This window comes from Enhydra lutris, unplaced genomic scaffold, assembly GCF_002288905.1.
Source record: "Enhydra lutris kenyoni isolate GAN:26980312 unplaced genomic scaffold, ASM228890v2 scaffoldscaffold63, whole genome shotgun sequence".
NCBI classification, from domain to species: Eukaryota; Metazoa; Chordata; class Mammalia; order Carnivora; family Mustelidae; genus Enhydra; species Enhydra lutris.
Window position 1 is genome coordinate 10066448 of NW_019154147.1, and position 11181 is coordinate 10077628.

Below are 11181 nucleotides of genomic sequence, written 5' to 3' on the forward strand. Positions count from 1 at the left end.
GCCACTAGCCATGTGTGGTGATTTAAATTAATTAAAAGTAAATAAAATTAAAAATTCCGTTCCTTGGTTTCACTAGCCACATTTTAAACATTTAGTGGCCACATGTGGCTAGTGACTACTATTTTGGAAAGCACAGATAGAGAATGTTTCCATCACTGCTATTGGGGAGCACTGGTCTAAATGGAATTTGGTGATGGGGGGGTTCCCAGAGACCCTAACTGGCCACAGGTCCAGACTGCAGGTCTTGCCCACTCAGGGCCCCTGGAGAATCCTTCCACATTATCTCCATTCAAGACCTTCCTCCCCTCTTTGGGATTCCCTCAAGTCTCTCTCCTGGAGCAGCCAGCCCCGTTCTTATTCCTGATTTCCTGAGGCCACTCCAGAGAATATCTGCTTGTCTGAGTGCCAGGCCTCCCAAAGCTGTGTTAGGGGTACATGGAGGACCAGAAGGAGCTCCAGTGTTTGGGTACAGTGGCCCATGGACAGAGGTGAGCTGACCGCCAACACTGACTCTGCTGGGCTCAGGGCCTAAGTGTCGACTCACCACTGTCTAACAAGAGATCCAGAGGACCTCAAAGATCTCTCAGCTCAACCCTGCATTCCACAGATGGGGACACCTAGTTTCAGAGAGGGAAAAGTACAGAAGGCGGAAGTTTGTCCTCATTCCTTTTATTGTACTCCACCCCTCACTTTCCCCAGACCTTGTGTTCAGATAGAATTGGTCAGGCCTTAGGTGCTGAGGCTGGGTCATAAGCAGGGAGCGCAGGATTTGGCCAGGGCTCCACCCCAACCCGAGGTAGCTGAGTGAGGATTCATGGCTAGAAGGGACTGTCCTGGCCTGACACACTTAGGAAGAAGCCTAGCTCTGTGGAGGTGCTGTTGCGTGGACCATGTGTCTGTACTTGAGGGCATAGGTCTGTCCAGATGGCTGTGTTTGCAGGGCCCCAGCTGTTCAAAGCCGGAGTGTGGATGGGAGGGGGTTGTGCATGTAGATGAGAGTGTCCATGGGGGTGTGTACATGAGACCATGTGGCTTGTAAATACACCACACACCTACTCAAAGCCTGCACCTGCCAGGTCAGGCAGGCCCAGGCAAAATCTGATACCCAATCGGGAGCAGTTCTTAAACTTTAGCCTTTACAATGGCCTGGAGTGTTTGCCATCCTTGCATCTCCATGGCCAGCCCTAGAGATTCTGGTTCGGGAGATCTGAGGTCGGCCCAGGTGCCTGCAGTGTTGACAAGCTCCCTAGGAAAATCTGGGGCCAGTAAGAAACAGGGCTCAAGCAGAGCCACCCAGTAGAACTCTCTGCAATATTCTGTGTGGTCCAATATGGCGGCTATTAGGCACACGTATCTATTTAGCAGTTGTAATGTGGCCGGCTAGTTTTAGGAACTGAATTGTTTTATTTTATTCAGTTTAAATTAATATAAATTTAAATGGTCATCTCATCGTGACTAGTGTCTGCCATATGGGAAAGCATGAATCTAGAGACACGAGGCAGTGCAGTGCTGAGGGCCCAGAGTGAGAAGCACACAGCTCTGATAGAGGAGTGTGAGAGGAGCCTGGCCCAACCCCAGGCTCTCTAGACTAAGAGTGGCTGAGGCTGGAGCAAAGCTCCCTTGGGGCTTGTGGAGTTGGGGCCAGAGCCCAGACTTGAACAGGTCCCTCCCAGTGTCCCCACTGAGCTGATAAGACCCTAGTGTCTGCCTGGCTAAGAGGGTGGAGAGCTCCTGCAGAGACCATTCTGTCCTGGTTGGGACCCCTCCAGGGCCCCTGCCTGAAGCCTCATGCTGTGTCCAGTCAGGAGTCAGGGGGTGAGGGTCAGGATGTCTTCATGTTCTCCTGCAGGCTCAGGGTGGAGCTGGTGGCTGCGGGGTCACGCTCGCCCTGTGTAAGCATTGGAGGGAACAAAAAGTCAGCCTCAGGGAAGCAGCTGACCCCCCAACACAGACATGTGGACCTAAGGCCTCAGAAAGGCCCCAACTCAGGGAAATCTCTTACCGCCCCTGACCCCATGTGCTCTGCATACTTGAACTTCTTCTGCTTGTAGTAGTGCCTTTTGGGCAGGATGTGGAGCAGCAACAGGTCACAGAGAACCGTGGCCTGAGGGCAAGGAAGGGACAGATAGAGCATGGGAGTCTTGGGGCAGGGACAGAACCCTCCATGTCCCACTTCAATCCTTTCTGGCTGGGGGGCCTGGCTCAACCCTGCTCTATCTAGACCTTAGATTCTGGAAGGGGGGATGAGGCACTGCATGTCCCTTGGGAGAGCAAGACCACCCCATCCCACTTCGGTCCTGCCCCAGCTCTGGGCCTCAGTTTCTTCAGACATACTGTGGGTCTGGGGTGGTGGGCTGGGCTCAGTAAGGATGGGGTAAGCTGCCACTGAGATGTGGAAGGGGAGGGACTGACCTTAGTACAGTGACCCTGTGACCCTAGCACTTACCACCCCAAAGATGCCAATCCCAGAGCCAATGGTTGTCATTGTAGGGATGATGTCAAACTTTCCAGCCTGGTGGCAGGGTCCAGGGAAAGAAGGATTAACAGTCAGAAGGAGCCAGGTAGAAAAGGCCTTCCTCAGAAACCCCAAGGCCAGACTTGGGTCAAGGAACTCCCCCTTTCTACCCTCTACCCCCACCATTAGCCGGCTCCACAGCCTGCTCCGCACAGCTCTGGCTCTATGTGGGGTCTCAGCTGCTGGTTAGAAGTCCTTGGTTTTGACCTTGGCTCTGCTTCCCTGGACAGAGGGAGGTAGTGGAGGAGGTGAGGTCACTGGCTGGAAAGACCTGCCCTCTATGGTTATCAGGCCCATTGGTTATCAGCAGTAAAACTGCTGAATGAAACCCAGTCAACTTCCTGTTGTCTATAACCATGGACACCCGATAAGCACTCACAGGAACTAAGAACATGTCTCTTGCTGTCCTTCACACTGGACACCCACCTTGCCATCCACAAGAATGTCAAAGCGAATCCCAAACACCTTGAAGAGGTGGCGGTGGTTAGTCCCGTTCTCCACAAAGTGCCTGGCAAACCTTGGGGGAAAGGGTGAGGTTGCAGAAGAGGGTGATGGAGAACAGTTTTGGGTCCAGTGTTCTTGGAGTTCAGCAGGAGCCCTTAGAGGTCCATGAGGACAATTCCATGCCCCCAACACCCCAGGCCTCATTCCAGGAATGCTGTATTCAATCCTCACCCTAACTCTTGATGTCAGTGATTTCCCCTGCCAGTCCTGGCCAGGTGGGCCTCAAAGGGTGGGGCTCAGGGTGCCAAGGTCTTGTTCCCTGCAGGCTCCCTGCAGTGGGAGTTGCCCAGCTTCCTCTGCTTTCTTCCTGGGGACACTTATTGGGCCTCAAGGGGTTCTGGGAGTAGAAGACCCACATGAAAACCCTCAACCTTCTGGGAGCCCAAGGAAGGGTGGACCGGTGGGGTCCTGGCAGGCACCTAAAATTGAAGCCTGGAGACAGGTTTTTGTCCTCATACAGTCCATGGAACTCGTAGATGGGTTTGCAGTGGTGCACATGCCAGTCCAGGTCACAGTTCCAGTCAATGGTGATGCCGACCACCCCACCCTGCAGGGAAACCGGTGTTTAAAACCCAGGCTTCAGGATCAAGAAACTCCTGTCTTATGCTGGTGCCAGCAATCTCTTGAAGTGGGGAGCATTTTTTTTGTTTGAGAAGAGATACTGAGGGCAAGGTCCTGTTGCCCCCTCTGGCCCCACCTCCCACCCATCACACGCTGACTTTCTGGTGCTTTCTAGAATATACCAGGTTCTTTCTACCTCAGGGCCTTTGCATATACAGCTCCACGAGGCTGACCCTTTCTTATCCTTTGGTCACTTTCCCTGAGAGGCCTTCCCTAATGACCGCCTCTAGTCTAAAAATGTGTGCCTGTTAGACCCTCTGTTTTCTCCTGGAACATTTGTCACTTTGAAATCATATATTCATTTTGTGTGATTATTAACCCATCTCTTCTAAGACTATAAACTCTGCGAGAGTGGGGCTGTCTGTCTCATTTGTCACTGACTCCTGAGTTCCTAGTGAAAGTTACAGTGTGGAAGGCAATTAAATAATGTTGAATTAAAGAGTGAGTCTGTAAGGACCTGGGTTAGGAAGAGAAAACTTGAGAAAGTGAAGCTTCTCTGAGCAAGGTGAGGATCGGGGACAGGTCGGGGTAGGCTGAGCAACAGGAGAGCTGGGAAGTGGTCAGAGCAGGAGTGGAGCTGGGCGACTAGGCAGGAGGTAGGTATGCAAGGGTCTGGATGATAGTGAGGGGTGAGAAGTTCCTAGTACCGGTGGCAGGGAGATTTTAGGAACAGGGAAGTCTAACATTCAGCTTTCTGGTTGTGTAAGTGTTGCTCCAGTATAAACCGCCTCCAGGGTTTGGGAAACTGAGGCCAAAGGGCAGAACTTGTTTACATATTTTCTGTGGCTGCTTTTGCTCTCTAACAGCTGACTTGAATAAGGTTGGAACAGAGTCCATATGGCCTGCAAAACTGAAACCTCTAGCTCTTTAAAGAAAAACTTTGCTGATCCCTGTTTTAGATAAATGTTTTGTGAGCAAGTTTTGTGTGTATGTGTGATATCACAGAAAAGAAGCTGATTTCCATCCCTAAATAGGCAACTATAAGAAAAGGCTGATGATGATCATGTGGGAACATGTACCCAGAGTCACCACACGGCCGGGCGGTACTGAAGTGCCATCCTATGCACGAACCCACTCGATCTTCGAGACAACCGCACAAGCCTGGTACTATTTTTATTCCCACTATGTAGGTGCAAAAGCTCAGACACACTCAAGGTAAGAGACTAACTAGTCTGAGACCACATTGTTCATTAGGAGCAGAGCCAGGATTTGAACCCAGTCAGACAGGTCTGTGCTCCTTACAAGGTACTGCTTCTCTTGGAACCCCAGGTGACTGTACAGATCCCAGATTCTGGAATTTTCGAGATTCCCGAGCAGGGCACAGGCCTTCTCAGGGCCATAGAGCATGGAATCCAAGCTGCTTTCATCCCATATTTAAAAAACAGTGTGACCTCAGCAAACATCCAGGTGAAAATGTCTGCCCATAACCATTCATTCTGGAAACTTCCTCTGTGTCAGATCCATACCAACCAGGCTCTGCTGAGGACTCAGGCCTGACCCTCAGACTCCCCCGTATTAGGGAATAAATCCACATATATACTCAGCCCATACCTGAGAGGCTTGAGGGGGCATTACCTGGGATGGAAAAGCCTTCTTTGACCTCCTGATTCCAGGACCTAGCCCTCCTCATTAACCTGGCACTGTACCTTCTCAGCCAGGGTGCTAAAATTCTGTCCTGACTCCTGTACCACATAGCCGAGCTTGAACACGGGGCACAGTGGGTGCGAGATCTTGTGATAGAGGCAGGTCTTCATGTAGGCTGCATCCACCTCTTCCACCAGGTTGCGCCTACATAGGGGTGGAGAACATCGGTAGCGGCAGGATGCCAGCGGGGCGGGGTTGGGGGGACCACCATGTCCCAAAGCTCTGGAGATTCCTCACAAGCTCCACAAACCCCCCCCTTCCACAGCCCTTGAGACTAAAGGTGGCCCATCCCAGGAGCCCGGCTCAGGCTTCTTCCCCCAAAGTGAAATCAGTTGAAGTGGAAGGTGACAGAGACAGTTGAGACCAGCTGGAGCAGCCGGCTTGGAGAGGGGAGGTGGGTGCCTGCGTTTCTGCCCCCTTTTCCCACAAACCTGTTGACCTTGAAGCGTGGAAAGCTGATGCTGTTCTTGATGAAGAGTGTGAAGTTCTCGGCCTCTTGGAGAAGGGCAGGGCTGGAGGACACCGTACTCACTTACTGTCTCTCCTCAGGAGTCCCCCATGTGCCCAACAGTGTTTGTCATGGGTATGGGGGTATGAGAACCTATGGGATCTTCCTGGTGCCCTGGAGTGGTGGCGGGGGTGGGGGGCGATGGGTGTGCTGTAATGATGGACTCTCAGGTCCCTTGACCAGGGGCCAGAGGGATCATTGGCTTGGGCCATACAGATGGAGTAAGGGTGGGGCTGGAAGAAGGGAGGACAGATCCTTTCCAGAACATGGATCCAGATGCCCCTTTGTCTGGGCGGGGGAACCTGCTCCCAGCTACCTGGATGGATAAGGCATTACCGTGGGACATTGTCATCCACCTCCACAGGACACCAGCCAAAGATCTCACATGTCTGCACAGTGTCATTGAAGGCCACACACTTGCCTGTGCGTATGCCTGGAGCAAAGGAGGAGCCCGTGGGTGTCCACTCCAAGCTGGGGATAGAGAGGAGGCCCCTCATCCCTGAGAGCCCCCAGTGACGGGACAACAAAGAGCAGAAGCCTGAGGACAGAAATGTGGCTGGGTCTGGGACAGGGCAGGCCAAGGTTAGAATGGCAGGAAGGGAGAGAGCAGGAAGGACTTCCTGGTGGAGGAAGCCTGGAGCAGAACAGAGCTTGTGCAGGGGGACAGGAGGAGGCCAACCTTACCTTGGGCCTTCCTTTCTGCCTTCCCTGGAGTGCAGCCACTGTCATCTGTGCATGTACCCCCTTCTGGGTGCTAGGGGAAGGGAGAGTGGCTGATCCCAGGCCTCTCAGTAGTGTCCTAAGGAGAGCCCCTCCCACCACCAGAGCCCTAGGGAAATCATGAGGCAGTGTTAGCTTTGGGGTGAACTTTGCTTACAGCTTTCTTCCCCAGTACCCTCCCAGGACCCCTCTGGGCTCATGCCAAGCTATGCCAGTGTCACCTGGCAGGGACCAGAGACGTTAGGGCTTGTGGATTGGGTGGGAACCGTGGCTCAGCATCTTGCTTGACACAGAGCTGGGAGGGAAGCATCACTGTCAAAGCAGACTGTTACTTTGTGTGAATCTATGCCTAAAATTCCACCATAGCTTTGCCCTGAGAAAGCCTATCTTCAGTGCCCAAGGCGATTTCCTCTTCCATGATATTTTCCCCTGTAAGGAGTAGGGAGAGGGGATGGATAGCAGTCCTCACCTCTGCACAGTAGCCTTGAACCTGGTGGGGGGTCGCAATGAAATTGGTCATGATCACGAAGGAGCTGTCCCCCTGGAAATGAGGAGTAGGGGAGGGAAGCGCGGAGTTCTGAGTTGGGAGAACAGCTCCAAGAACACAAACACTGGCCCAACAAGCCCCTGAAATCCACATGGTACCCAGCAGCCTCCATACCCCGTGACATCAGAATGGGTTGATATTACAACCTATTTTTGCCCCTCATTCATAGTCAGGGAAGCTGAGGCCCAGAGGGAGAAGGGAGCTGCACTAGTCCAATATGGAGATTGGACAGAGTCCAACCCCTACTCTGAGCCAGGCCCTGTGGGTGGAATGTATACCCCTGAGTAAGCTTACCTGGGCGGGGAAGACGTAGTCAGCTACATCCCAGACCTGGGGGCCCAGGCCAGGGAGCTGCGTCACAGCCAGACCCTTGAGTTTCACAGACACGCTGCTGATGAGGCCACTTGAGGTCTGATAGCCCTTCTCGTAGACAAACACCCACCTGTTAGGTGTTTTGGGGATTAAAGGAGTCAGAGCTGGGCCAGGCCATTCAAAGATGGCATGAGGCTGTATGGGCTGCTGCCCTTTCTGGCACCAGCTAGACATTTCAAATATTTTCCCTTCCCTTCTCCAGATGTGTCTCTGAGCCATTCTTTGCTTCTAAAGCTACATCTTGGGCTGGGGGCAGGAGAGCCTCACCTGCTTCCCCGGGCTGGCCTGTACCTAATGTCCCCCCCCCTCTTTTTACTAGGAAAATACTAATTCCTGGAGAGGAGATCCACTGAAGGACTCTTTCAGATCCTTTTCCAAGAGCAGGATTTGCTGAGGCCTAGAGACCAAGCTTCTTGGACCATAATCCTCATGTCCAGAGTGCTCCTTCCTTCTTGAGATTCTTCCATTGAGAACTAGCAGAGCATGATGGCCGAAAACCTGGCCTTTGTTTCCTGAGAGGATGGATTGGAATCCCAGCTACACTACTCATGGGCTGCGTGATTTTGGATAAACTATTCAATCCCTCTCTGCCTCAGTTTCCTCATCTGTAAAATGAGAATAACAATAATAGTACTATTTGTACTTGCTGTGATTTACTGCATGTAAATCACTTAGAACGGGGACTGGCATGCAGTAAGCACTACATAGAGATTAGCTATGATCATCTCAGCCATGCTGGGAGCTCCTGGCAAGGGGGACAGGAAGGAAACAGAGGGGTAAGTGGCCTCTGCATTATGTGGCCCCAGTTGAGGCCCTTGTGGAGTGACTCAGGATGGAGGCCTCCCAGCTTTCTTTCTTTCTTTTTTTTTTTTTTTTAAAGATTTTATTTATTTATTTGACAGACAGAGATCACAAGTAGGCAGAAAGGCAAGCAGAGAGAGACGGGGAAGCAGGCTCCCTGCTGAGCAGAGAGCCTGATGTGGGGCTCCATCCCAGGACCCTGGGATCATGACCTGAGCCGAAGGCAGAAGCTTTAACCCACTGAGCCTCCCTGGTGCCCCACTTCCCAGCTTTCCTAGAAAATTCTGGCCTTCCCTTCCTAGCATGAAGAACCCCTGTTCCTTTGGGTTCTCCATTTTCTGTCTGGGAGGGTCAATGAAATTAACCTCCCTCCTAGCTTTGGGTGTAGGGAGGGTGGGGCACATTACCAAGATTTGCCAACCACTGTTCCATTGCCCTAGCAACAGGGATAGGTCCAAAGATGGACACACAACCTGGGGAGTTTCAGCAATGAGGCTAGGATTTTTCTGGGAATTATTGGGAAAGAATCCTTTCTGTTAGGTAACTAAGCAAGGTAGCCATAAGACCAAAACTATGGTTAGTCATCTTGCTATCTCACAGAGAGATAAGTCTAAGAATGTAGCCAACTTAGAGGAAAGTTAGGCCAGGAGATGGAAGAGGGCAGTCTCCTGACAATGGTTGAGGACCCGGATCTAGTCAAGCCTGACACATGTTAAAAAAAAAAAAATCTACTTCTGGACTTTCCTGTTACACGAGCTAGTAAATTCCCTTTCTTTATTTAAGGCAGTTTGGGTTTGGTTTTTGTTGTTAACAACTGAGAGTCCTGGGTATGGTCCATTTCCTTCAGGAAAGACTGCATGATGTCCACGATAGCCAAACTATGGAAAGAGCCTAGATGTCCATCAACAGATGAATGGATAAAGAAGATGTGAGATACACACACACACACACACACACACACACACACACACACACAATGGAATACTATGCAGCCATCAAAAACCCTGAAACCCTGCCATTTGCAATGATGTGGATGGAACTAGAGGGTATTATGCTAGGAGAAATAAGTCAATCAGAGGAAGACAATTATCATATGATCTCTCTGATATGAGGAATTTGAAAGGCAGGGCAGGGGGGTCATGCGGGGTAGGGAGGGAAAAGATGAAACAAGATGGGATGGGGAAGGGAGACCAAACATAAGACACTCTTAATCTCAGGAAACAGAGGGTTGCTGGGGGGTAGGGGGAGGGATAGGGTGGTTGGGTTATGGACATTGGGGAGAGTATGTGCTATGGTGAGTGCTGTGAATTGTGTAAGCCTGATGATTCACAGACCTGTACCCCTGAAGCAAATAATACATTAAATGTTAATAAAAAAAAAAAAAAAAAGGAAAGACTGAATGGAGATGCAGTGTCACTGTGTTTGAGTGTGTGTGACCATTTGTGGTACCCATCAGAGTGTGTAGCTCTGTATCTCTGGGGGAAATCTGTGGCTCTGACTGCCCAAGCAGAGTTCAAAGACCCTCGCCTGTGTCCCAGAGCTCAGGTCTCATTGCAGTTCTCTGGACATCTTAATCTCAGAGTCAGTGCTAGGTCTCTGGGGGTGGTCTCCCAGCCCCGGGCTCCAGGAAGTCAGCCTACCCAGATTTTCCTCTCCCCCACCACGGTCTCCACTTTATCTTCTCCAGGCATATCCCCCAGCTTGGACCAGGAGGCGCCCTTCCCAAGCCTGAACATGGTCACTGCTGCCCCCTGCAGGTCCCAGATGGCACCAGGTAAGGCAGGACAAAGGCTTCCAGTCCTAAGTGCTTCCAGCCTTATCAGGGAGACTGGGCGCATCACCTACCCCTACCCTCCTCAGCCTCCTTCCTCCAAGGAGGATCCTGACTCCATGCCCAAGCTCAGAGGAGCTGTTGGGGACTCTGGGGAGCTTCTCCATGTTCTGAACCCCTCTAAATAGTGGAGTAACCAAGAGTGTGGCCCCCAAAGTGTAACAGAAGCCATGATTCAGTTATCAGCACTGCCACTCACCACCTGTGTGACTTTAGCCTCACCAGGCTAAAGGCTAAACCTCTCTGAGTCCTGGCTTTCTCAATAAAACAGATGTGATGGCACTTACCTCAAAAATGCTGCTTTTCATTCAATAAAAATGAGCAAGACCCTCCTATGTACTGAGCTATGGGCTGGGTCGCAGGAAGAAAGCAAGTCTAAATGACTGGAGGATTTCCCATGAGTTCTCATTAAGGAAATTAGCATGCAGTAGGCACATAATAAATAATCCTCTTATTTTCACTGTCTTGAGTCTGTAATTCCTCTTAATATGTTCACCTGCCCTCATCCCCCTGGCTTCTCAGCCCCAGATTTTTATCTCCACTTCTGCACTCTCCCTGGAGATCTAATTCCACACATTCATTTGGTGATTCAACAAGTATTTATTGATTGAGTCCTTATTATGTGCCAAGCAGTGTTCTAGGCACTAAAAATACAGAAGTGAACAAAGCCAACCAAAATTCTGCACTCAACAGTCTTACATACATGTTTATATGACACAATGTTTTGTGATACCCATTCCTTCTCCCTCCCCTGGTCCCTCACCGCAGACATCATACAGGTACCTCAAATTCAGCTCAAACCCTTGCAAAACAACCTGGCAATTCCTCAAAAAGTTAAGTATGGAATTACCACTCAACAAGTATTTATTGATTGAGTCCTTATTATGTGCCAAGCAGTGTTCTAGGCACTAAAAATACAGAAGTGAACAAAGCCAACCAAAATTCTGCACTCAACAGTCTTACATACATGTTTATATGACACAATGTTTTGTGATACCCATTCCTTCTCCCTCCCCTGGTCCCTCACCGCAGACATCATACAGGTACCTCAAATTCAGCTCAAACCCTTGCAAAACAACCTGGCAATTCCTCAAAAAGTTAAGTATGGAATTACCACT

At 50.7% G+C, this 11181-nt stretch overlaps 1 protein-coding gene across 2 annotated transcripts in view; it reads right to left on the minus strand.

Moving 5' to 3' along the window:
* Positions 1 to 652: 652 nt before the first annotated feature.
* Positions 653 to 11181, minus strand: part of LOC111158764 (purinergic receptor P2X 1) — a 22754-nt gene continuing 12225 nt past the window's right edge. The window contains exons 2-12 of one of the 2 annotated variants that reach the window (XM_022521020.1): positions 7354 to 7501; positions 6982 to 7053; positions 6477 to 6546; positions 6129 to 6225; positions 5716 to 5796; positions 5287 to 5428; positions 3439 to 3566; positions 2942 to 3032; positions 2447 to 2512; positions 2003 to 2104; positions 653 to 1888 (exon numbers count right to left, since the gene is read on the minus strand). In XM_022521020.1, coding sequence (XP_022376728.1) covers positions 1823 to 1888; positions 2003 to 2104; positions 2447 to 2512; positions 2942 to 3032; positions 3439 to 3566; positions 5287 to 5428; positions 5716 to 5796; positions 6129 to 6225; positions 6477 to 6546; positions 6982 to 7053; positions 7354 to 7501 — 1063 coding nt within the window. In that variant the 3' untranslated portion in view covers positions 653 to 1822. Of the gene's footprint in view, positions 1889 to 2002; positions 2105 to 2446; positions 2513 to 2941; positions 3033 to 3190; positions 3567 to 5286; positions 5429 to 5715; positions 5797 to 6128; positions 6226 to 6476; positions 6547 to 6981; positions 7054 to 7353; positions 7502 to 11181 lie in introns of those variants that run through there. The other variant, XM_022521021.1, reaches the window with a different exon arrangement.